Below are 26,694 nucleotides of genomic sequence, written 5' to 3' on the forward strand. Positions count from 1 at the left end.
ATTTTTATTTATTTTCATTTTATTTGAAAGACAGACACAGAAAGAGAAAGATCTTCCATCCACTGCTTCACTCCCCAAATGCCCACAACAGCCAGGGCTGGGCCAGGCCAAAGTCAGGAGCCTGGAACCCAATCTAGATCTCCTACATGGGTGGCAGGGGACTCAAGGGGACTTGAGCCAGCACCTGCTGCCTCCCAGGGTGTGCATCAGTAGGAAGCTGGACTGGAAGCAGAGTCGCTGACACTCAGCACAGGATGCAAGGGTCCCAAGCAGTGACTTAGACCACTGGGCCAAGCCAGTTGTCCTGCGGAATATCCCCCTTCTGGATTTGTCTACTCACTTCTTTGTGGTGTTACTTCCATTATTCCATTTGTGGTGTGCTGTCCATGATATTAACCATAAACTGAAAGCTAGATTTAGAGGTTTGACAAGTTGAGTTTAAGCCTTTTTGTCCACGGTACACCCTAGGTGGTGGTCGAACTACATACACTTCACAACAGCAGGTGGAATGTCTGGTTGAACCACCAGAACTATGCCAAGACTGACCACAATTGGAAAAAACTTATTTTGGAGAGTTTTTGTTTTATATTTGGCATATAGGGATTTGGCCATTATTCCTATAATGATATTTAAAATTTTAGTGAGATGACTAATGACTATTTCTGCTGGATTTTCTAAAATTTAGAGGATACTGAGGTAAAGAGTTTAGAGAATCAAAGGAAGCTTGTGATTGGTATAGAATAAGCCAGGATATAACTTCTACTCTGAGGCTTACAGCTCAATTAGCTGTTTAAATTCTTGTAAATTTTTAAAACATGAAAAGGTTTTATCTTGCAAATGGCACCTCCATTGTTGCTGCCATTCTGAACCCCAACCAAACTGCAGTACGTGGTGATAAAGCACTGAGTGAGGACATGAAGGATGTGGAAACTGTGTCTCTAACCCTGAAACAGTGTCTGAGTAGAAGCAAAGAGATGATCTGTTTTCTACCGCCATGAAAGCCTTCACCTCATAATCTTAAAAATAAGCTGACACATAGATTTATCACGTGCTGGGAGAGTCCAGGGAGGCAGAAATTCTTCAGAACCAGCGTGTTCTGACTCTCCATGTGTACCCCTTTCACACGTTCCCATTCCTTAAGAGCTCGTGGTTCCACCGAAATGAGAAACTCCCACGCCCTAGAGAAAGCTCAATAAAGACAACTGAGCTTCCCCTTTAGGAAGACGTGGTACCTACAATCAGTAAGAAAAAGCCCACCTCCCCCAGGGCCCTCACTTGCTTTCTCGAGGGTAACTGCTGTTACTGGTTTCTGGATTACCCTTCCAAAGATGCTGTCTGCGTATACAAGCTTACGTGTGTGGGCATCATGTGTATTTTTTAACCCTAGTTGTCAGCACGCTGTATACTTGACTTTGTATATTGCTCATGGAGTGCCGTGGACCTTGCTCTCTGGCAGGGGCGTGCTGTCCTGACTGTGGACATCTTTTTCTCCCTCTCTTCCCGACGCAGACATCGATGCCAGGCCATGGGACTTCCAGGCAGAAGAGTGCACCCTGCGGGCCAACATCGAGGCTTTTAACAGCCGGCGGTATGACAGGCCCCAGGACTCGGAATTTTCCCCTGTGGATAATTGTTTGCAGAGCGTGCTGGGGCAGAGGTTGGATCTGCCTGAAGATTTCCACTATTCCTACGAGCTCTGGCTGGAGAGAGAGGTGTTTTCACAGCCCATCTGTTGGGAGGAGCTACTGCAGAATCACTGAGCCCTTGTCAACAAAGCATCTACTAGATGGAGGTTGGCTCCAATACATGGTGCTCTGCCTACCCTGCCCACTCAGCCTCTGTTTCCAGCTCCAGGACTGCTTGTTCAGGGGGATCTGGCCCAGCCCAGGGACGTGAAGTGTAGTTCAGGGCCAGTCCGGGAACTTGTGGACCTAGAGATGGCGGGAGGCTGCTGAGTCCCAGCAAGTTGATGGACTTGCCCAGGGGTCAGTCGGCTGCCCAGCTGACTTTGGAAATCTCTGGGTGGATCAATCCTTGCCGGCTCTTTGGTGGGACCTCTGCCCGCTTGAGTCTTAGCTAGACCCAGGGCTAGCCTCTGCTGGCTCCCAGAAGGAGACGTTGGTGAAGACGTCGGGCCCACAGCATTCATCACAGGGAGGAAGGAGGTGCAGGTCACGTAATAGGCACACGTTTTCCTGGTCACCCTGGATTCCTAGCACTCGTCAGAAGTGTGGTAAAACCAACTTTGAGATGAAGTGTGTCTTTTACATTTTAAATTTTAATCGTTAGCTCTAGGATGACTTTGGAGCACCTGCACCTCCTTTGTGGAGGATGATGACTTTCGGTTCCCTAAATGCCGCATGTTACACAAAAGTGGGTATAGAGGGTTTTTTCCCTTTATTTCCAAAGAGATCTGTGTTCACTATGAAAATTACTCCCTTGTGTACCTTGTGTAGGGCATGAAGTACACTGCCGTTTTGAAAGGGCCACAACCAACACGAAACAATCAGCCCCTCTCTAAGGACGCTTCTTGTTTTTCTCAAACTACTTCAGTCTTAAAATGGCCGCATACGCTGCAGAAAATTATCCTTTTCATCCAAGTCATTTTTTTTAATGACAAGCTAACTACAGGGGGTTTTATTTATTGAGATGTCATGTCCATTTGTGCTCATGATTGATTTATTTTTAATTGAAAAGAACAGCAAGAGCATCACAGCTGGCCATTTTTCTTCTCCTCCAATGTTGATTAATGTTTTTTTTTCCCCTTTTTACTGCTAGCAGTTTCAATGTGTCATGTGGAGATTTAGCAGTCCTGCTCCTACCTACACGTATTGCACATTTCACTGCAGATGGAAGGGTTGATGCATCAGCCTCTCTGTACTTCTCTCTTCCACAGCAGAGTCACAGCCCCACCCCCACCCCCACCCCCACCCCCCTGCGAAACAGGCTCGTAGAAAAGTCCCTGACTCAGCCAGGATCCTTTACTGCTCTGTGTCCCCACCATTGTCATCTAGATATTCACGCTCCTTTAATGCCCACCCCCAAGGGCAGACACTGCTGATCTCTTTATGATGGCACCAGGAACACACTCTGGAGGTCTAGCCCAAGCTGGCTTATTCACCCTGCCCTTTGTCAACCACATCTCGTTAGGAAGCCATGACAGAGCTCTGGCGATACCTGAAGGAGCTGAATCAACATATCACAATTAAACTGGGTTTTATCTCTTTGTGTTTGCAGATAGCAGCGGTTCCCTTTTTACAGAAAAGTCCTGAGGAATGTAAGCATGCAATGGATGAACTTCTTAAAGTAAACTGTAAATTCTACGTAGGCAGGACAGAAGTCTCCCCTGTGATCAAAATAATTTACTGAGCATAGCTTCTGTGAATTTTAGTCATCCAGGATCAGCCCAGTATGATTTTAATATAACTCGCATGAAAAGACAAGTTGTCAAGAAGAGAGCAATCTATTTCTTTTAAAGTCATGTAGTTCATTCACTTTGTGTCAGGGATACGTTGCCCTTTTAAAAGCATGCACGAGTATGTCTTCGGAGGCACAGAGGCATGCTAAGATTTCACGTTTCACCGTTCGTTATTTACAGCTCCTGCGTGAGGGAAGTGCATGTGTAGACACTAAAGCACCAAGGACGAATGATCAGCTTCAAATCACAGGGAGTTTCCCCAGGCTCGCTGGGCCTGGCTCTCAGGACCTGCCACCCAGCCCTGTATACTAAGGTAGCCATGCTGAATCTCCAGTCTGGGAGCCCATCTGTGTGGTCAGGGATAAATTCATGTCAACTGACTTCCAGTGGTGATTGCTGTTACTACGTAGAACACTTGAGTGATTTGTAAAGAGAAGATTTTTATTTGTGAATATTTCAGCAAAAGTTTATGTGGATTGATAACACTGTTATCTACTGAAGCACTTTAATAAAAAGAAAAATAATCTGGAAATAGAAATTTGGTCTCTAAAGGTTTTTTTTTTAATGCAAGATAATCTTAAAGTCATACTATACTATTTATAAAAAGGAAGAACATTCATAGGCGGTAATTATGGAAACCCTTGCATTATGGAACCCTGACTGTTCCCTGGCGTAGACTAACACAAACGACTCAATCCTGTGATTTCGGACCAATGCTGACTCCTTGCTCCCGAGTCTAGAAGGCTGCTGCAGGTCTGCCCCACTTAGCGTGGCTTGCAAGATTCACTCTGCTCCAACGCTCTTATTCCAGCGCTGGGCTGATAGAATAGCTCCTGCTTGGGACACACCATTTTCATAGTAAAGGGCAAAAGTAAGAAACAAAACCTACGAGGCAAGCCCAGGTAAAGCTCCCGCTTGGATGTGGCATAAATCAAACTGTCCATATTCCACTGGTCAAAAGCAACTCATGTGGCAAAGATGAATACTGGGCCAAAGAAACACATTCTACCTACAGAGCAGCAAGTATAGGATGGAGTGATACTGAGAGAGTGATTTGGTTGTAATATCTGCTCCTGTCCTATACCTAAAGTACATAGTCCCTCTTCAGAGAAGATTCCAGAAGTCTTATCCAGGCTTCAGGTGAGACCTCAAGTCCAGATCTCACCAGGTCTAGATGAGTAGATGTGGTGCCTCTTGAAACTGAAACTTGTAAACCTAAAAACAGCAACAAACTGTGATCCTTTCACAATATATATATACAGAAGGTATTTTAAAGTTTATGGACAAATGGGATCAAAAGGTAAGTTTGTTTTGGTGCAAAAAAAAAAGTGAAATGCATGAATAGATCTTTCATAATGTGCACTTTTCATGAACTCTTTGAAGACCACCTATATGATGAGTTTCAAAAATATTGTGCCAAAATAATCTTAATTTCATTTTCCATTAATTTTTTGAAGTAACCTTGTATATCAGAACATTACATTGTATACCTTAAATGTATACAAATTAAATGTATATAAATTTTTATATCCATGATATCTGAATAAAGCTGTTTTCAAAAAGAAATAAGAGGGGCCAATGTTGTGATGCGAAGTTGAGCCTCCACCTGCGACACCTGCATCCCATATGAGTAGCTGCTCAGCCTCTGATCCAGCTCCCTGCCAGTGCACCTGGGAAGGCAGCAGAAAATGGCCCAAGTCCTACCCGTGTAGGAGGCTGGATGGAGTTCTAGGTTCCTGGCTTCAGTCTGGCCTGACCCTGGCTGTTGCAACCATTTGGTGAGTGAACCAGCAGATGGAGGATCTCTCTACCTCCTCTCTGTAACTGCCTTTCAAATAAGTAAACAAGTCTTTTTTTTTTAAAAAAAAAAAAAAAAGGTAAATAAATAAGAAAACAAGTTGCCTATACCTCCCTCCCCACTAACCTCCCAAAGTGCAGTGGTGGAGCAGGGGGACCATCAGCGTGGGGACAGAGTCCCCTCAAGGGAAGAAGGAAGGCCCCAGCCATCACTGCGCCGCAGCAGCTGTGAGCACCTGTTACTCGGCGGGAGTTGTCTGTCTGCTCCCTAGAAGGAGCTCCCCAACCTGTGTTGCTCTCCTCTGGGGGCAGACAAGGCTTCCTTTTCTCACACCCTTGACCATCCCTGAAGTCGTCATTGGTGCTGGCTTCCCCTGTGTTCATGGTAACTGAAGGTAACTGAACAGCTTCTTTAGTCTGCTTTCTGTTTAAGGAATCTAGGGTCCCCCCCCCGCCACAGCTTCTCTCTCTCTATGCCTCTGTAACTGCTTTTCAATTAAATAAATCAACCTTAAAAAGGGTTTAAAAAATAATCATCATGAAAAAACATAGCATCTACCAGTTATATAATAATGTATTTATTCAGAAGTTAATTATGGGTGAAGAGCTTCAATACAGATGCTGGACTGGCACTTCTGAATCACCACCATTCCCTTCTGGGGTCTGCATTGTACCAGCCTGGAACTACATTTCCCAGAATCCCCTGCCTGGCATGATTCCAGGTTAAAGTTTACCAACAGAAGGGATTCATGAGATAGGAGTGGGGAAGAGGAACCATTATCCTCTGCAGGCAGTTGTAAGTAGACATACGGTAGATTTGAGTCACAGCAGCTTCCCTGGGAGCTCTTGAGATCGGTGGTGGAACTTTTGAGAGATTGTTAAGAATTCCAACAGCATTTGAAATGCCAGCATCTGAGAACCGTCCACCTCCGCACTTTACACTGAGATCTCCAATTAAGATTTGTAAAAGTTATTTGAAAGGTAGAGGAGAGGGAGAGAGATCTTCTATCTGTTGGTTTACTCCCAGACGGCTACCAGGGCTGGGCCAGGCTGAAGCCAGGAACCCAGAACTCCATCCAACTCTCCCACGTGGCTGGCAGGGGCCCAAGCACTTGGGCCTCTCCCGTTACTTTCCAGGAGCATCAGCAGGGAGCCGAATCAGAAGTGGAGCAGCCAGGACTAACTGGCACTCAGGTGGGATGCCGGTGTTGCAGGGAGCAGCTTGACCCGTGGCACCCCTGCACCAGCCTGTGTTTTGTTTTGTTTTAAGATTTATTTATTTGAAAGTCAGAGTTACACAGAGAAAGGAGAGGCAGAGAGAGAGAGAAGTCTTCCATCCGATGGTTCACTCCCCAATTGACTGCAATGGCCGGAGCTGTGCTGATCTGAAGCCAGGAGCCAGTAGCTTCCTCCGGGTCTCCCACGCGGGTGCAGGGGCCCAAGGACTTGGGCCATCTTCTACTGCTTTCCCAGGCCATAGCAGAGAGCTAGATCGGAAGAGGAGCAGCCAGGACTAGAACTGGAGCCCAAATGGGATGCCAGAGCTTCAGGCCAGGGCATGTAACCCACTGTGCCACAGCACTGGCCCCCCGGACTGTGGTTTTCTTGCCCCTCCTTGGTCGCAGTTCCCCCAGCTCTTCTACCTGACGAGACTCGTTGCTATAGGAAGACAATGCTATGGACAAGCTTTTTCCTGGATTCTGTTTCTCCTGCTAATGGTTGTGGTGAGTCTGAATTCTTTCCTCTTGTCCTTTTTAAAGATGAGCCACATTTACAAGAAATCCAGCTGAGGTTAAAAATGCAGCTGTGATTTAGAACAAAAACGATGCTTGCTTCACATAGGTATCCAACGAACTCATGACCTTGACCTTAGCAACGATGTCACTGATGAACCCAGTACCCAACTTCATGTCAGGTGGGGCGAGTCTGAACCGTGCCACCCTCTTGCTTCTCGTGGAAGAAAAGCAATACATGTGCAAGACAAAGTCTCACCATGATTCCAGAAATACTGGGCTCAGCTGATGAAATCTGTTCTACCGATATTATAGTTCCAGGCCAGACTTTTCTGGTAAGAGAATCCTTTCTATGATAGAATATTTTATAAACTGTTGCAGAATTTACTATAAACAACATTTGTGACACAATAGTTTCTATGGAAGCTAGTATTTAACATTCTTTGAAGATTTATTTTGTCTACTTAGAAGGTAGAGTTACAGAGCAGAGGGAGGGGGAGGTAAGAGAAATCCTCCATCCACTGGCTCACTCCACAAATGGCTGCAACAGGTGGGAAAGGACTGGGACAGGGCCAGGCCGAAGCAAGGAACCAGGAGCTTCATGCGGGTATCCCAGATGGACGCAGGGGCACAAACACTTGGGCCATCTGCTGCTGCTTTCTCAGGCACATTAGCAAGGAGTTGGATTAGAAGTGGTGCAAACAGGATCCAAACCAACACCCATATAGGCTGCCGGCATCACAGGCAGCAGCTTAATCCGTTACGCCACAACACCAGCCCCAACCATTCTTACATGTAATTAATGTTTCAACATGAGAAACATCAAAAATACATTTTAGATTAAAAATGGCTACAGCATGATTTTATTATCCTTGCATTAAATATAACCTTTGCCTGTTTCTGAGTATCCTCCTGCGCTCTCATTTTCCCTAAACCAATAAAAGGCAAGTGAAGAGAATAATTTACCTCCCTTATAATCTCCCCACTCAACACTGACTGGCTTAACTGGTGGCAATTTAACAATCCAAGTTTAAGGAAATGTAAAATAGAACCAAGGTGATCAAAACTCTGTATGCGTTGACAAAGCAATGTAACAGCATGCAAGTGAGGTTAGAAATTCTAGCATGGGGAAGGCCTAAAAGATGGCGTTTGGAAGCCGTGAGTGACCCTTACAGCACATACGTGTTTCCTCATTTTCCACTGGTGAATCCTAAGTAGTCTCTAGTATTCCATTAGAATTCCAATTCCTGCTATGGAAACTTTCAATGCTTGGCTATATTTTTCTTACGTTTTTAAAATTTATTTGAAAGGCAGAGTGACAGAGACAGAGAGACTCAGACACAAATAGATCTTCGGTCTGCTGGTTCACTCCCCAAATGCTCAGAGCATCCAGGGCTGGGCCAGGCTGAAGCCAGGAGCCAGGAACTGCATCTGGGTCTCCCACTTGGGTGGCAGGGGCTCAAACACTTGAGCCATTGTCTGCTGTGCCCCAGGGTGTGCGTTAGTAGGAAGTTGGGCTGGAAGCAGAGGCAGGACTCCATCCCAGGCGCTCCAATATGGGATTCAGGCATCCCAAGCAGCAGCTTAACCCAACTCTGCACAACACTCACCCCAGATGTCTGGCTGTTCTTAAACTCTCTTTCAAACAATATTTGGAAATATGTTACAATGGGCTGAAAGTTTATCTCCACACCAATTCATATATTGAAATCCTGTCCTCTTGGAGGGTGATGGTATTAACAGGGTCTTTGGGTTGTGATAGCACCTGGGGAGAGGGGGAACTGGGGTCATGAAGGCAGAGCCCTTGTGAATGCCATTAGTGCCCCTGTAAAAGAGGCCTGAGGCGTGGGCACTTGGCCTAGTGTTAGGGAGGCACTTGGGACATCTGTGTCCCATATGGATGGTGTCCTTATGGTGCATATAAACATTTCAGAAATACAAGAGTACACAACGAGAAATGGAATTTCTTCCCACCAGATTCCTACCTCATTTCCAGAAGTAATCACTGTCAACATATTTTTTAATGTATTTTTATTTATTTCAAAGGCAGAGAGAGAGAAAGGAGGGTAGGGAGAGAGGGGGAGAGAGAGAGAGATTGACTGATTTCCCATCTACTGGTTCACTCCTCAGATGCCCACAATGGACAGCGCTGGGTCAGGCCAAAGCCAGGAGCCCAGAATCCTATGCAGGTTTCCCACACGGGTGGTAGGGACCCAAGTACTTGAGCCATTCCCTGTGCCTCCCAGGACGCAGATTTGTGGGAAGCTGGAATTGGAAGTAAAGCCAGGACTCAAACCCAGTACAGGATGTGGGTATCCCAAGTGGCATTTAACACCGTGCCAAACACCTGCTCTGACATACTGTTTTTAACTCTTTCAGAAAATTCCCATAATACTCACCCATGAACTCCCTACCAACATATTTTTTTATATCACCAGGAATGTAATACATTCTTCTATATTTGTTTGTATAATTAATCTTGGAGATTTTTTCCATATTAACCTTCTCTTATTAACCATAAATTATGATTATGATTATTTAATAATGTAAAATATGGTAATTACTTAATAATTAAATAAATCTCCCCTAACACTGCCTTCAAATATTTTTCAGTTAGCTGGGAAGAGAGGGGCGTGTGTGCTGTGGTGGCGCTGGCGGAGGGGGAGCCCCCAGGGCCCCTGGCAACAGCACACAGCTGTCAGAAACATCACCGCCCCCGCAGCTCTGCTGTGCTCACACGCCCAGCCCTGCACACACAACGGCGCCCAAGGCTGCTGCGGGACGCGGGGATGTGTCCGGCTGGACTTTCCACAAGCAAGGATTTGAAACTTTCGCTTTTATTTCATAGGAAAGAGAACAGCCAATACCGTTTAAGGAATCCCAAGAGTCCAAAAGTCATCCCACTTCTGCTCACACCCCTCTGGTGACAGACTTCCTTCCTAAAGATGGCAGGGCCATCTGTCCCCTGCCCCCACACGGAAACGCGGCTCTGAACACTCTAAAACTTTTTGTCCAAACGCCTAACGGAGCCGGCAGGACAAAGATCCTGCACATGGATGCCTGTGACATTCCTTCTTTGCCACAGATGTCTTTGTACCCAGACAGGCAGTGCCATATAGTGGCATCTTGGTGACTGTATCATGTTCTGCCTCTATGAGCTGTGTCATATGTGACACATTATTTAATCTCCCTACACCTCAGGTTCCCCATTCTGTAAGATGGGGATGATACCACTCCTCTCCTTATTTGGTTGTGATGGTTAAATGAATCATTATGGGGCTAGCGTGGTGGCACAGCAGCTAAAGCCACCGCCTAGGAGTGCCAGCAAGAGTCCCGGCTGTCTCACCTCAGATCCAGCTCCCTGTTAATGCACCTGGGAAAGTGGCAATGACGTCTTGAGCGTTTGGGCCCCTGCCACCCACATGGGAGGTGAGGCTGCAATTCCTGGCCCTGACTTTGGCCTGGCCAACCCCCAGCCATTGTGGCCATTTGGGGAGTGAACCAACGGATGGAAGATACTCCTTTCTTTTTCTCCATAACTCTGCCTTTCAAATAAATAAATCTTTTAAAAATGAATCATTACATAGACAGTGCTGTGAATAATGTGTGCTAGGGGCTGGTGCTGTGGCATAGCAGGTAAAGCCGCCACCTGCAGTGCCGGCATCCCATATGGGTGCTGGTTTGAGTCCTGGCTGCTCCACTTCCCATCCCAGGTGCATTCTCAGGGAGCTAGACTGTAAGTGGAACAGCCAGGACTCACACCAGGCAATCCAGTGCAGGATGTGGGCATCCCGGGTGGTGGCAAAACCTGCTGTGCACACGTCTGCCCATGTATTTCTTGAGAAAGTCCAGGTACTTTCCAGTTAGCCACTGGACACTTGAAATGTACACACACACACACACACACACTTTTTTTTTTTTTTTTTTTTTGAGAAGCACACACAGAGAGAAAGTGCGAGGACCCATCCACTGGTTCGCTCCCAAAATGACTACAACATGTGGGGCTGGGTAAGGCCGAAGCCTGGCGCTCAGAACTCAAGATCCCAAGTACTTGAGCCATCATGGGCTGCCTCCCAGTGTGCATTTTAGCAGGAAGCTGGAAATGGGAGAGGAGCTGGGGCCTGAACTCAGGCGCTCTGATTTTGAATGTGAGTGTCCCAAGCAGTGTCTTAACCATCAGGGCAAACTCCTACCCCTGCCACAGGCCATGTTTGTCTATAAAATCATTTTTCTCCTGCCTCAAGGTGCAGGTATCCGCTTATCTATCAGCCATCCCAGACGTGCCTCTGTCTGTTAAGTCCCTAATCAGCTGCTCTCTGTGTGACCCTGGATTTCTTGGCTTTTTCCTATGGCCTCACCAGCCCTCTACCCTCGGCAGTTGGTTCTCATAGCCAGGGCTTTCCTGAAACATGTACTGTTGCACTCAATGAAGCAAAAAGAAGAGATGCAGGAAGCATAGTAGTCAGCTTCCCTGTTGCTACAACTGCAACCCCTGGGAGAAGCAGATGGTGTGTTTCTGCTCGTAGTTGTGGAGGTTCACAGTCCAAGAGCACAGCCCCCCCCCCCCCCCGGCCTGCTGTGTGCTGAGGGCAGTGCACGTTGCTATGGGGCCAGAGAAAGGCTCACAGAGGGGATGGGGAAGCAGAGAGAGCACCTGGGCTCAGCTCAGCCTTCAGAACCAACCCTCCCTCCAGAACTCCCTGAGACCTCCCACTGGGCCCACCTCCCAAGTCTCCACCCTTAACGCCCGCGCCATTAACATTAATCATTAATGTAAGACTTCAGAGACCAAGCCTGAAATCCAAAGGCAGCACGGAGGGAGGCAGGGACCTGAAACGGAAGGGAGGAAATAGGAATTTTTAAGTGTAACTTCTAAGAAACATAGTGATAGAATATTCTAAGTCTGGATATTCTAAGAACGTATCCTCCAATTCTGGTAATTTTTTTTAAAGACCAGCACAGTTAGCAATACTATTTATAAAGAAGACATAAGGATGTGTATTCATAAATAGACAAAAATGAACTAGTGCTATTCCAATGTGAGGTTGAATAGTTATCTAAATTTAACATCTTGGAGTTTACACAGGAAGATTTGTTCAGTTCTTGTGGTACCAAGGGATCTCTTAAGTAGACTGGCATTTAACAAAAACGCAAGGCTGGCATTGTGGTATAGCAGGTAAAGCCACCACCTGCAGTGCTGGCAGCCCATATGGGCATCAGTTCCAGTCCCGGCTGCTCCTCTTCCAATCCAGCCGCCTGCTAACGCACCTGAGAAAGCAGCAGAGGATGACACAAGTGCTTGGGCCCTTGCACCTGCGTGGGAGACCAGAGGAAGTTCCTGGCTCCTGGCTTCAGCCTGGACCAGCGCTGGCCATTACGGCCATTCAGGGAATGAACCAGAGGATGGAAGATCTCCCTCTCTGTAACTCTTTGAAAATGGATAAATGGATCTTTAAAAGAAAATGCACACACGGTCACTGATGTTACCTTCCGATTCTGGCTGTAACCTGTGTCGCGCGCGTGCCATGCTGAGGCCTGCCTTTTGGTCCACACTCCCGCAGCCCTTCTCGCCTCCCTGCGGCCATTGCGGAGGCTTCTCTGGTGCAAAGACTGACGCTCCCTCTGGTCAGTGGAGGACAGTCTTGCCACTGGGCTTGTTTGGATCGCCATTGGATCATCCGTCTGATGTCTCCCTGGCCAGTTGCAAAGTATGCTTTCCTAGGCTTCCTGTCCTTGCAGCCAGGCTCACTGGGCGTTTCGAGTCTGCAAAGCAGTCTCACATGCCTGGGTCCCATCACCTTCCCAGCAAAACACGACGTTTGCAGAATTGTTGAAAACTGCAGAACAGGCAGTGAGGCTGAACTTGAACCCTCACCTGCCGGCCTTCAGTCCAGGACCCCCACCTGAAGAATTTTAGCGGTTAAAGCAAAGGCTGGACAGACAGACAGACAGACAGAGGGTGCTCTGGCAATGCCCGTGTGAACTTGGCAGCTCATTGACCCTCTCTGACCCCATGTGCAAAGTGCAGAACACAGCAGGTGGCAGTGACGTACGACCAACACGGTGTGTGCCGGTGCTCAGCAAGGTGCCCACGTGAGCACCGCAGCCGTGAGGCTGCTCCACGAGGACGAGGCGCCGGTGCCCGGTGCAGGGGGGTAAGCCGCTGCCTACAGTGCCTGCATCCCGTGTCGGAGAACTGGTCCCAGTCCTCAGTACTCCATCTCCGATCCAGCTCCTGGCTTCAGCCTGGCCCAGACCTGGCTGAGCGGCTGAGTGGCAGCCGGGCAGGGCAGTGGTCCCGCGGACAGTGGGAAGTGACCGGGGCTGAGGGCTGGAGCGCAGGTGGAGGCTGCCTCACCACAGACATGGTGTCATCCCAGCAGAAGTCACTGCCATTGCTGGGTGAGCCATCCCCTTGTGGGGGACACAGGGGAGGTCACAGGGCTGCAGGAGGCAGACAGGCAGGTGATGACTAAGTGAGGTCGGGATGAGCAAGCAGCAAGCAGTGTCTCAGAAACACGTGGGGAGGGGCCAGTGCTGTGGTGTAGCGGGTAAAGCTGCTGCCTGCAGTGCCAGCATCCCATATGGGCACCAGTTAGGGTCCCAGCTGCTCCGCTTCTGATCCAGCTCTCTGCTATGGCCTGGGAAAGCAGTAGAAGATGGCCCAAGTGCTTGGGCCCTTGAACCCTGGTTCCTGGCTTCGGATCGGTGCAGCTCCGGCTGTTGCGCCCAACGGGGGAGTGAACCAGCTGATAGAAGTCCCCTCTCTCTCTCCCTCTCTCTCCCTCCCCCCCATCTCTCTCTCTCTCTCTCTCTCTGTCTCTCTTCTCTTTGTGTAACTCTTTCAAACAAATAAAAATAAATTTAAAATAAAAAAGTGAGGAGACCCAGTGCTGCTCCCCTCCCCTCCTTCTGCATGGCTTTTCTTACAAAAACTTTATTTGAAGGGCACTGTGACAGAGAAAGAGAGAGAGGAATCTTCCATCTGTCAGCTTGCTCCCCAAATGAATACAACGGCCAGGCAAGAGACAGGAACTCTACCCGAGTCTCCCAGGTAGGTGGCAGGGGCCCAAGCACCTGGACCATCTTCCACTGCTTTCCCAGGCCATTAGCAGGGAGCTGGACTGGAAGCAGAGCAGCCAGGACTTGAACCACCGCTCATGTGGGATGCCGGCATCACAGGCAGCAGCTTAACCCACTGTACCATAGCACTGCTTAACTTAAGCTCAGAGATCAAAAAGCATGGAGTCGCCAGGCTCGGCAGAATGCAGGGGATAACACTTCCCACCGAATCCGGAAACCTACTCCATTCACATCTGCCATAGCTGCTGTGGCACGCGATGAGCCCGAGCAAGGCTGCCCACTGTCCAGGAGACCAATAAATACCCACCGTGTCCAACTGTAGGACAGACAAGCGCCATGCCAGAGGCTGAGGTGCTGTGGGGAGCAACTCGGACTAGACTGTTACTGGAATTAAGACTTATTCTATGCATCTGCTCTCCCACAATATGGCGCTGGGAGAGGAGGAAACAGCTTCTACACAGCTGCCTTTCACCAACTTGACAAGCTGCAGGACCTGCTCCTGATTGGAGGAGAGCAGCGTGCTCGGCGTGTGGGTAGCAGAGTTGGGATTGGTGGAAGAGGACTATAAAGGAGGAGAGAGACAACATGCACCAGGAACATCTAAAGGGAATACCTGAGCAGCCCCCGAGAGAGCCGGCCGGCGGTGTGCCGCTCCCCCGCGGAAGTGGGGAAAGTGGCTAGGGGGAACCGCCCTTCCACGGAGGTGGAAGGGTTGGTAGCCAACCCGGGAAGAACCAGCAGCAAACCCGGGAAGGGCCGAGCAGACAAAAGAACAGCGCAGGGTCCTGTGTCGTTCCTCCGCGAAGAGGGGGAGCGACAAGGTGCGGTCTATTCTTTGTTGATTTGTTTGTCTTTATTTGAAAGGCAGAGATGCAGAGATCTCCTGTGTGCTGGTTCAACTCCCCAAATAAATGCCCTAACAGCGGGGACTGGGTCAAGTCAAAGCCAGGGGCCTTGAACTCCTCCAGGTCTCCCATGTGGGCGGCAGGAACCCACTCTCTGGGGCTGTGACCCGAGTACGTACACAGCAAGACACTGGACTCAGAAGCAGAGCCAGGACTACAACCCAGGCACTCAGACACGGGACGTGGGTGTCCCCGCGGCACCTCCACCCCTGTGTGCTTCCAGGGACGCAGCTGAGTGGCCATAAAGCAGTGCTGGTGGTTAACAAGCTCACCAAGGTGGCACGTGTTCTGCCTGGACCCAAAGGCTGCCCAAGTGTCTGAGAGGCAGGGAGGAGACGGCATACCAGCCAAATAGGGGTGCAGAAGCCAGGAGGCACAAAAGCACAAATCCCAGACGCACAGAAGTGTGGCAAAAATAAAGCACGCGGGGCCAGTGAGAGAGAGACTACGAATCAGCCTCATACCTAGTTATCCACTTGAGAGTGTCAGAGACACAGATGACAGAGAGAGCTCCTATCTGGCTCACTCCTGAGATGCTCACAAGAGCCGGGCCAAAGCCAGAAGCCAAGAATACAATCCAAGGGCCCATCCATCTCCTTGAGCCACCGTCCCTGTCTCCTAGGGCCTCCACTAGCAGGAAGCTGGACCTGGGAATGGAACCCAGGCCCTCAGGTGAGACGTAAGTGTCTTAACTGAGCTCAGGAAAAGCAGGGCTGGGCCAGACTGGGGAGTCATCCCAACAGGGGTTAACCTGGGAGAGCTGACCCAGAGAAGTGGACGCAGGGAGGGTGGGCTGTCCCAGCCAGGGATGAAGAGAGAGACCCACGCAGTCTAGTGAGTGAAAAATGGAGGTCGCGCCCGCAAACTGTGGAGAGGCTGGAAGCAGAACCGCACCCACTGTGCAATCTCCATCCAGGGTGTAGGACACCCAGCCCCCAACCCCGGAGCCGCTTTTACAAACGTCACCCCATGTCAGCCTGAATTCCACCCTCAGACTCCTTAGTCTTGGTTTCCAAAGAAGTCACGCAGTCCCCACGGAGCGCCCCACGGTTTGCAGGGCGCGGGGCCACGCCCGCCCTCTCCCGCGTAGTCGAGGCTACTGAGCGTCCAGTCGCGTCCCGGGCTGGCCCGGTTGCCCGGCAACCGGCAACACCCCCCCCTCCCTCCCGCGCGCGCGGCCGCCCGGCGTTTGTGCGCCGGCCCCGCCCCAGCAGCGCGCGCGGTCCGTGCGGCGCGTGCGCGTGCGGGGCGCCGGGCTAGCGGGGCGGCTCGAGCAGGCGGCTTTGTGGCTGAAGACCCCCGTGAGCCGGCCCGGCTGCCCCGAGCGCCTTTGCCCCGCCGCGCGGCGCGGGACTCCTGGGAGGCGCGGCGCGACCCCAGCCGGCGGCGGTTCGGCCGGGAGCGTGGAGGAGGCCCGACACACGGCCGAAGCGCGCCCCGGCGCCGCCCCCGGGGGATGTGAAGTTGGGCGTCCGGCGAGTTTCCGGATTGGGATCCGATGCCCCGCTCGCCTCCCCGACTGAGAAGGGAATGACCATGGTAATTAACGCCCGCCTGGTTGGGAAATGCCGAGGCGCTCGCTCCGCCCGGCTAAGCCCGGCTGCCTTCGGAGACGCGCCTTCCCCGGGTCCTCGCCCCTCCCCCGGGCGGGGGTCTGGGCCCCGGAGACGCGGAGACGCGGCGTGTAGACGAGGGGAGGGCAGCCCTGGCCTTGTGCACCTGCCGAAGGAGACGGCGGCAGCCGAAATCGGGCTGAGCCCTCCCTGGGTGAGGGGCTTGGTTTTAGTGCCTTGGGTCCGTGGAGCAGCTCCCACCCCCAGAAACCGTGTCTGAGTGGGCAAGAAAGGAAGTCCAGCAACGAGGGCCCCGGGCCTCGGCGGTTGCTGAGGTCCTGGTCCCCGCGCCGGTTGCTCCGCAGGCCCTGTGAGCCCCGCTGCCACCCTGCGCTGCCCGCTGTGGCAGGCACCCCTGCCCCTTGGCCCTCGTCCGGGGCACGCCTGACCCCCTTGGCCCTTGCTCTGACCTCGCAACCCCTGCCCGGGGTCCTCCTGGAGCCCCTGAGGTCTGCTAAACTTGATCCTTTCTTTTTAAAGATTGATTGATTGATTTGAAAGTCAGAGTTACCCAGCGAAGGGGAGAGAGGTCTTCCATCCGCTGGTTCACTCCCCAATTGGCCACAACGGCCAGAGCTGCACTAATTCGAAGCCAGGAGCTTCTTCCAGGTCTCCCACATGGGTGCAGAGGCCCAAGAACTTGGGCCATCTTCCACTGCTTTCCCTGGCCATAGCAGAGAGCTGGATCGAAGTGCAACAGCTGGGTCTTGAACCAGCCCCCATATGGGATGCCTGTTATATCTTAATGTTAGCCGTCGCAAAGCACACCGGACACCAGAGTAAGGGAAAGGGTTTATTGGGGAACACCCTACAGACCGGAGTGAAGGGGCAGCGAAGGAAAAAGAGAGGAGACTGTAAGAGAGAGACAGAGGAGGAAGAAGAGAGATGAGAGGAGGAGAGAAGCCAAGAGAGGCCGAGAGAGCGCAGGAGAGAAGGACCAAGAGAGCACGTGTGCAGGAACAGGCCCTTTTAAAACTTTGCCGGAGGGCGGGCAGGGAAGCAGGAGCAGCAAATCCCATTAGGATGGGGGTGGAGCCTGGCTCAGGTAGCTGGGCCATGCGGCCACCTGGCTACAACTGGGCCAGTTTCCTAACAATGTCGGCCACTCTTGATCCCTTCTTAAAGGGACCTTGACCCCAGAGCTTTATCTGCCACGTTATCCTGTCTAAAACCCCCACAACCCACACCCCACACTTCCTCTGTGTCCTGCGCCTGCCCTGTCATCCTGCACCCGTCCCTTCATGATCTGTTAAGAGCTGGCTCAAGAGTGCGGGTGGCTTCTGTTTGGCTCAGGAAGCACCCTTTGCCTGGAAAGCCTTGCTCCCGGCTGTCGTCATTCTGTAGTTGTACAACTGTGTATTGTAGTCTCAGCATTCCTTGCAGTGTGCCAGCGGTATTGTATGCACCATGTAAGTGTCTTTAAAAAAAAAGATTTATTTCAAAGGCTGAGTTAGAGAGAGAGAGAGAGAGAGGTCTTCCATCTGCTGGTTCACTCCCCAGATGGCCGCAAGGGTGGGAGCTGGGCTGACAAGAGCTAAGAGCGTCTTACAGGTCTCCTACGTGGGTGCAGGAGCCCAAGCACTTGGCCATCTTCCTCTGCTTTTCCCAGGCACATTAGCAGGGAGCTGGATGGGGAATGGAGCAGCCAGGACTCAAACCAGTGCCGCAGGCAGCAGCTCCTAAGCCACAGCACTGGCCCGGATGTTGTCTCTTAACTGCAGATGAGAGTGCTCCTGGGTTACCCCGCAGGCTGCTCCTGCTGTCTGCCTTCATTGCCCTGGGTACTGAAGCAGAATGGTTTATGGAGCTCTTTAAGCCAGTGGCTTCCCCTGAGCTATGGAGAGAGGTGACAGACTCGCGCACAGAGCCTGGGAGCCAGAGCCGCACCCTGCCTGCCTTTGACCTGGTCACCGTGGCCTTGTTTGGGTTTTTGGTTCCTTTGCCTTTACTGTTCCCTCCAGTCTGAGAGTGCTGTGCCGGGCATGCTGTGCCCTCAGGCCCAGGCTGCTCCAGAAATCCTTCCTAGGTGTCCCAGAGGTCACCCCTGCCCATCCCCTTCACAGAGAGGGTGGGGAGTCACTGTGTGACCCGGGGCTGGTGTCTTTGTCCCCCATTGGACCGTAGCTTCTTGAGGACAGGAACCCACATCCGCTTTGCTTTCCATCACTGTCTCCCCGCAGGTAGGGAGTGTGTTGAATGACATGCAGAAAAGCAGAAATCCACATTTGCTTTTTTTGGGGGGGTGGGTTTCTGTGGTGTGAAAGGCTGGGCAGATGATCCTGTTTATTGGCAAGGGGCAAGGAGCCAAGTCTGCAAACTCTACACCAACGCTGATGAGCGACAGGGCAGGGGTGGGGAGGAGGGGAGACGGAGGAACACGCTGTGTCATTGTGCCTGAGCTCTGGCTCCTCGTCCCAACACCTGCACCGACGAGGGACAGCCCTCCTTTCTCATGGAGGCTGCAACACAATGGAGACGTGACTCAGTTTACCCGCTCCCACAGGGCAGGTAGGGCGAGAGGCTATGTTCAGGTGGTGCTGGAAGCCCCATGCCAAACACAGAACGGAGGCTGAAACTGGTCCGCGGCTGCTGCTGGCGGCTGAGTCGGCTCCCTAGGGGCTGGGCTTCTCTTGGTTCTCAATGACCAGCTTGTCTGTCGAATACAGTTGACCAATGTGGACCTGTTGAGAAATGATTCCAAGGTCTCTTGGCTTTATTCACTAGGGCTTGGATTTCTACAGGATCCTTTACATTTTTATTTTCTCTGAAGGCATCTCGTATCCTCCTGATAGCATACATTCTGTAGTTGTAGGCGCTGAAATGCTTGCTCTCTCTCAGCATCGCCCGGTACAGATCTAACACTAGTGCGCGGCTGGAGGCTGCCATTTTGGATTAAAAAAAAAAAATACTAATACACGGGTCCTCCTAGTGGAGGTCCCGAGTGGAACCCGAGCCACAAAGCTGCAGCGTGCGCAAGAGCCACGGAGCAAACGCAATGCCACATTTGCTTTTAAATGCTATTCCCGCACCCTATCTGATTTGCCATGATTTCACTCGGTATCCTTGCACTGTGCCAGACATTGGCCTAGGCCCAGGAATTCAGTGGTACACTCAGACAAAACCTCTGCTTAGGGAACAAGCAGTAAACAGAGAGTTGCTGTTAAATCATGAAAAGCGTTTATAGGAAGCAGTTAGAAAGCGGTGCTGGGGACGGGCATTTGGCCAGCCGGTTAAGACACCTGTATCTTGAAGTACCCAAGTTCAATTCCCAGCTCCGCTCCTGACTCCAGACCCCAGCGGTGGCAGCGATGGCTCCAGTGGTTGCATTCTTGCCGCTTACGTGGGAGACCTGGATTGAGTTCCCACTGGCAGATGTTTGGGAAGTGGCCGAGACAACGAGCACTTCTTGTTTCTCTCTGTGTGTGTCTCAAATGAAAATAATAAAGTGACAACTACTGGGGGTGGGGATCGCCTGCGCCTCCCCAGTCCTGATACGGCCCCCGCCTCCTCTCTGTCTTCCTCTAGTATCTTGCTTTGCACAGTAACTTACATGGTCATCCTAATTATAGACAGTGTAGACACTGTAGCAAGGAGGTTTTTCCAAAATGGGATTAAAATTTTTGAGAATTTATTTTATTTGTCTGGGAGACAGAAATCTCCTGTTCATTGGTTCACTCCCCATTATGTTGGCAACATCCAGGCTGCAGCCAGGACCTGTGACCTCAGTCTGGCTTCTCCCGTGGGTGGCAGGAACCCCACCAATGGCGCCATCACATGCAGACTTCCAAGGTGCACCGAGGCAGAAGTCAGACCAAGCGCTGGAGTGTGGAGTGTGAACATCCCAACCAGCGGCCAAATGCTCACACCTCTAATGAGGTGCAGCTTGAGCAGAGCCCAGAGACACAAACAGATCGTGTCCCCTTGATTATGGGACTGTGTCCAGGAGGAGCAAGGGCTGTGCAAGGGGTGTTGGTGAGCCTGAAGGCAGAGGAAGGCCTGCAGCTGGCGCCAGGTGTCTTCCTTGCGGAGCTGGAGGGTTCTAGTGGTGAGCTCTTCACTGGGAACGGGCTTGTCATGGCCTTGGGAATGCCTGTCCCGTGGCCAGTATAAGGCCATGGAAATCATTTGTTCTGGCCCCGCTAAGGATGGGACTCAAAACTCAGTAAGTCTTTAGCAGCTAATTTTTAAGTTGGTAATATTGTATGGCATGCAAATAGTGTTATAAAAATCCAAATGGGAGCTGGCATTGTGGCACAGTAGGTTGGACCTCTGCCTGTGACGTTGGCATACTGTACGAGTGCTGGCTGGTGTCCCGGCTGCTTCACTTCTGATCCAACTCCCTGCTAATGCACCTGGGAAAGCAGAGGAGAATGACCCAAGTGCTTGGGCCCCTGCACCCATGTGGGAGACCTGGAAGAAGCTCCTGGCTCCTGGTTTCAACCTGGCCCAGCCCGGCCATTGTGGCCATCTTGGGGACCCGGAAGACTCTCTGTCTCTACCTCTCTAACTCTATCAAATAAGTAAACCTTAAAAAAAAAGTGCTATAGTTTTGGAGCTGTGTTTGGGTCTGTGATTGATTTTGAGGTAATTTTTGTGTATGGTAACCATAGATTAAAGTTCTTTTTTTTTTGCAGATGGATACTCACTATTGCAGCACCATATGTTGAAAAGATTATCCTTGCTCCACCACATTGCTTTGGCATATTGATTGAAAATCAGTTCTTACATGTGTGGATCTGTTTCTGAATTCTTTATTGTATTCTGTTGATCTGTTTATCTGGACACCACCACTATGCCATCTTTATCGTGCAGCTTTGTAATAATTGTTAAAAAAATCACATCAGTCCTCCAGCTTTGTTCTTCAAAGTCCTTTGTAGTTACATATGAATTTTACAGTTTGCCAATTTCTTCCTTTTTTTAAGATTTATTTTTATTTGAGAAGCAGAGAGAGGGAGGGAGAGAGATAAGAGAGCGATCTGCCGTCTGCTGGTTATTGCCCAAATGGCCACAGCAGCCAGGGCTGGCCAGGCCAAAGCAGGAGCCTGGAGCTTCTTTAGGTTCTCCCACGTGCACATGGGTGGCCCAAGCACTTGGGCCATCTGCTGCTGCCTTCCCAGGTGCATTAGCAGGGAGCTGGATCAGAAGTGGAGCAGCCAGGACTTGAACCAGCACCCACGTGGGATGCCAGCACTGCAGGCAGTAATTTTACTCACTATGCCACAGTGCTGGCCCCTGTTTGCCAATTTCTACCGAAAGATGAGAACTTTGAATGAAAATGTCAAACTTTTATGTGAATTTTAGTTTTTAAGGGTTTTAGAAATCACAGCACATGTGTATGTGTACACACACATTTTCTTGCAGTTATTACAGTTAAGTCGAGTGTGGTTGCCAGCCAGAAAAGGATGACGTCACAAAAAGCCAAGGGCCAGAATGCTCAGGAGCCGGCGGCCTAGCGCAGCCCACACGGCCAGGCTGGTCCTTCAGGACAGGGCAGCTGCGGGCCTGCACATCACCTTCATTCCCTCCCCTCAGCTTGCAGACTTGTGTTTTGATGTTGGTAATGCATTACTTTTCTGTTTGTGCAGCTTGGGCTGCTTTTGAAGTGAAGTGCGAGCAGCACCTCTGTTTTATGCAAATGTCGGCCTTGATCCATGCTACTGTGCCCTTCCCTTGCCTGGAGGAGCCACTGCGTACCGACGCGCTGCCATCCGGCCTTTTCTGTATGTGCAGCTCGAAGGTCATGGAGAAGTTCCGCTGTTTCCTGGAGTTCGGATAGGATCCGCCGCTCCTCCCAAGGACACTGCCCAGCAGTGTGTCGTGGCGAGCGCAGGACCTGGCTGCGCCCGCGGACCTCAGACCCCGCTCGCACTTGGTGGCTGGCCTCGCTGAGCCTCTGCTTTTCCATTTTAGAGAAGACCTCTTACCTCCCGCCCTAGGTGCAGCTCCGAGGCTTGGAGGTGACGACAATGATGGCAGTAGTCGCTGAGTGCTTGCTCTTGTCAGTCGCTGTGCTTAGTGTCTTGTTCACGTGCCACTAGAACGTCATCGCGGGGGCAGAAGCGGTGCAGCGTTTAAGACGCCGCTTGCGATGCTGGCGTGCCACGTTGCCAAGCCGTGTCACATCCCGCCTGCTCTGCTGCCAGTCCAGCTGCCTGCTCGTGTGCCTGGGAAGGCGGCAGAGGAGGCTCCTACCACCCTCATGGGAGACCCAGAAAGAGTTTCTGGCTCCCAGCTTTGTCCTGGCCCGGCCCCAGCTGTTGGCGGTCATTTAGGGATTGAACCAGCAGATGGATGATCTGTGTCTCTCTCTGTGTGTGCCTTTCAAATAAGTAAATAACTCTTAAAGAAACAAAATTCATGACAGGACAGGTGTTTGACATGGCACTGCAGATGCTAGTGGGATGCCCACGTCCCTTATGGGAGTGCTTGAGTTCAGCTGCTGATGCCAGGTTCCTGCTAGTAGTGCTCCAGTAGCCGGGTCCCTGCCAGCCAAGACTGAACTCCTGGCTCCTGACTGTGGCCTGACCGGACGCTAGCTGTGTGGGCATTTCGGGAGCCAACCAGCAGATGGGAGCTCTCTGTCTCTGTCTTTCAAAAGAAAAACTTCCTGACTGCTTAATGAGGTAGAGGCTACTGCATAACAGGTGCCCAAATATATATGTATATGCATTTACCTCCTGATTACCTCATTTGTTTCCAAGATGATTTTATTATGAAAATTTCCAAACATACCCAAAAGTGGAATAATGAATGAATCCCCATGCTTCGTTTCTCTCAGAAATCAGCCAGCTTTTGCTGCATCGGGTCATCTACCCTTTATTAGGGTGGGGAGGCTGCAGTATTTTAACAAATCCCGAGTTTTCAGTTCAGCTATTTCAGCAGCACAATATTTAGTTCAGAGTGGTGTGTTTATTATGCTTCAGTCTTCCCAGGTGCCCTGCACAGGATGATGGGACAGAAAGGGCTACCGCAAACCTCGGGCCACCTTCCGCTTCATTCCTACAGATGTCACCGTGCACCACAGAGGCACCGGCACGTTCGCTTCCGTGACCCGATGCCATGTTAAGATCAAACAATAATTTTTATTATCAGATTTCCCTGATTGCTCAAAAATGTTTTTTTGTAGCTTATTCAAACCAGAGTGCAAAGACCACACATGGAGTTAAGATGAGTCTTTCTTAATCATACTAAACATTTGTCACTTTATTTTTTTTTTTAAGATTAATTTATTTGAAAGAGTTACAGAGGGGCAGAGAGAGAGAGAGAGAGAGAGGGGTCTTCCATCCGATGGTTCACTTCCCAAATGGCTACAGTGGCCGGGGCTGGGCCAATCTGAAGCCAGGAGCCAGGAGCTTCTTCCAGGTCTCCATGCGAGTTCAGGGGCCCAAGGACTTGGGCCATCTTCTACTGCTTTCCCAGGCCGTAGCAGAGAGCTGGATTGGAAGTGGCACAGCCGGGACTCGAACCGGCGCCCATATGGGATGCCGGCACTGCAGGCAGTGGTTTTACCCGCTACACCACAGCGCTAACCCCTGTCGCTTTATATTGTATGTGACATCTCCCATTTCATGACAGTTTTTTCATTGTTCCTATTCTGATTTATTTGAGGATTATTTCTTATTTTTAGAAGTTTATTTGCCAGCAAGAGCGAGATAGATGGACAGAGACCTTCCATCCACTGGTTCATCACCCAGATGCTTGCCACACTGGGTCAGGGCTAGGCCAAAACCAGGAGCTCAGAACTCCATGCAGGTCTCCTAGTTGGGTGGCAGGGACCCAACTACTCGGCCATCACCCACTGCCTCCCAGGGTGCACATCAGCAGGCAGCTGGAACGGGAAGCGGGGCTGGAACTGGAACGCAGGCTGTCCAGTGTGGGATGTGGCCGTCACAAGCAGTGTCTTAACTGCTGTGCCAGGCGCCCACCCCAGGAGTTTTTTTCTAAAGTTCAATAAGGGAAGTGTTGAAAATAATGCCAGAGTTCTGGAAACTAATCCTGCCCCTCCCCACGTTTATACTTGTCTCTGAAAGCCAGGTAAAGGGAAGAAAGAGAAAGGCCGGGGCAGGTCTCGAGGGAAGAAGCAGAAGAAGCCCGAAGTGGACATCCTCAGCCCCGCCGCCATGTTGAACCTGTACTACATCGCGCACAACGTCGCCGACTGCCTGCACCTGCGAGGCTTCCGCTGGCCAGGTGCTCCCAAAGGGAAGAAGAAGATGTAAGTGACAGAGCTCGCGGCTCGTGCCTGCTGCAGAGAGCAGGACGTGGGCACGAGGAGGCGGGACGTTCCAATGACTACAAGCAGAACAGACTTTGCTGAAGACGACTTGAAATGCCAGCCAAGCACTCTGCGGTAGGAATGACCTCTCAGCTGACCTGGTGTGGTTAGTCATGGCGCTTCAGAAGCTAAGGGGGAAGAGAGTCTGAAAAACAGTCCTGCATAGTGTAGTGCAATTGGCAGTACTTTAAAACATTATTATCGTAATTTTGGGTGAGAATTAAACCTTGCTCGCAAAAGACAGGAGTTCTAGTTTGCGTGAGTTTTTTTCCTTTTGTCAAGGAGGTTTGTTATTTAGAGAAGATAATGCAAAAAGCCCGAGATTGCTTATCAACATCCCTCTCTCGGGCACTCTGGTTTTCCTCTTGTAAAAGTATTTTGGGGCCTGTGCCGCGGCTCACTAGGCTAATCCTCCGCCTGCGGCGCCGGCACACCGGGTTCTAGTCCCGGTCGGGGCGCCAGATTCTGTCCCGGTTGCCCCTCTTCCAGGCCAGCTCTCTGCTGTGGCCAGGGAGTGCAGTGGAGGATGGCCCAAGTCCTTGGGCCCTGCACCCCATGGGAGACCAGGAGAAGCACCTGGCTCCTGCCATCGGATCAGCGCGGTGCACCTGCCGCAGCATGCCAGCCATGGTGGCCATTGGAGGGTGAACCAACAGCAAAGGAAGACCTTTCTGTCTCTCTCTCTCACTGTCTACTCTGCCTGTCAAAAAAAATAAAAAGGTATTTTGGCAGGAGTGGGCAGCACTGTGACGCAGCAGGTTAAGCCGCCACTTGGGATGTCCGCGTCCCATATTGGAGTGCCGGTCTGAGTCCTGAGTCCTGAGTCCTGACTGGTTCCTTCAGGTCAGCAGCTGAGAATTGTGCTTGGGCCCTTGACGCCCACAGAGGAGACCCAGATAGAGTCCTTGGTCGCTGGCTTTGGCCTGGCCCAGCCCCGGCTGTTGCAAGCATTGAAAAAGTAAGCCAGCGGGTGGAAGGTCTCTCTTGCTCTCACTCTTGCTTTGCCTTTCAAGTAGATGAAAATAAATAAACATTAGCAGTATTTGGGGCGTAGTGGGCATTTGGCCCAGCCATTAAGATGTGACTTCTGAGGGCTGGCATTGTGGTGTGGTGGATGGCCACTGCCATCCGTGCCAGCATCCCATGGAGGCACAGGTTCAAGTCCCAGCAGCTCCACTTCTGATCCGGTTCCCTGCTAATGCACCTGGGAGAGCAGTGGAGGATGACCCAAGTGCTCGGGTCCCTGCACCCACATGGGAGACCTGGAAGAAGCTCCCAGCTCCTGGCTCCGGCCTGGCCTAGTCCTGGCCATTGTGGCCATTTGGGGAGTGAACCAGTGGACAGAAGTCTTCTCCCTCTCCTCTCTGTAACTTTGCCTTTCAAAAAAAGATGTGACTGTGACTCCACATCTCATGGTGGAGGCCTTGGGCTCAAGCCCAGGCTCTGCTCCCCATGCCAGCTTCCTGCTAATGGCACCCTGGGATTCAGCAGGCGATGGCTCAAGTCGTCGAGTCCTTGCCACCCACACGGTGGCAGACCTGGATGGAGCTCCTGGCTCCTGGCTTTTCCCTGGCCCGGCCCTGGCTATTGTGGGCATTTGGAGAGTGAACCAGCAGATAGGAGATTGATCTCGTCTCTCTCTCACTAAAATAAATAAAAATTTTAAAAAGAATAGCTATTTTGTGTCTGTAAGTTTCTTAGCGGTCTGACTCTGACCTGGGTTTTCCCTGGACTCCCGTGGGCTGGGCCAGCTCCACTGCGCTGACCTTGCCGGGGTTGTACACCGGTGGCGAGAGCTGGCCCACAGCAGGCAGTGTTGGGGTGCAGAGCGCAGGCCGGCACCCGCCCCCTCCTTCCCACCATGCTCGGT

At 51.1% G+C, this 26,694-nt stretch overlaps 2 protein-coding genes and 1 pseudogene across 6 annotated transcripts in view; 2 read left to right on the plus strand and 1 right to left on the minus strand.

Moving 5' to 3' along the window:
* Window positions 1-3,956, plus strand: part of STRIP2 (striatin interacting protein 2) — a 50,758-nt gene extending 46,802 nt beyond the window's left edge. Inside the window, exons 21-23 of one of the 5 annotated variants that reach the window (XR_007920749.2) lie at window positions 1,510-1,792; window positions 3,238-3,277; window positions 3,599-3,956. Coding sequence is in view for 3 of the 5 variants with exons in the window: in XM_008258207.4 (XP_008256429.1) it covers window positions 1,510-1,760 (251 nt within the window). In the remaining 2 variants the exon portion in view is untranslated. Of the gene's footprint in view, window positions 1-1,509 lie in introns of all 5 variants that reach the window. The other 4 variants (XR_007920748.2, XM_008258207.4, XM_008258208.4 and 1 more) reach the window with 4 other exon arrangements.
* Window positions 3,957-16,138: 12,182 nt separating this feature from the next.
* On the plus strand, window positions 16,139-25,067 carry SMKR1 (small lysine rich protein 1). The gene is made up of 2 exons (XM_008258205.4): window positions 16,139-16,475; window positions 24,580-25,067. The coding sequence occupies exons 1-2, from the start codon at window positions 16,467-16,469 to the stop codon at window positions 24,766-24,768; spliced, it is 198 nt and encodes a 65-aa protein (XP_008256427.2). The 5' UTR covers window positions 16,139-16,466; the 3' UTR covers window positions 24,769-25,067.
* Window positions 18,797-19,542, minus strand: LOC127491819 (LYR motif-containing protein 4 pseudogene; annotated as a pseudogene).
* Window positions 25,068-26,694: the final 1,627 nt, after the last annotated feature.

This window comes from Oryctolagus cuniculus, chromosome 3 (assembly GCF_964237555.1).
Source record: "Oryctolagus cuniculus chromosome 3, mOryCun1.1, whole genome shotgun sequence".
In the NCBI taxonomy this organism is placed as follows: Eukaryota; Metazoa; Chordata; class Mammalia; order Lagomorpha; family Leporidae; genus Oryctolagus; species Oryctolagus cuniculus.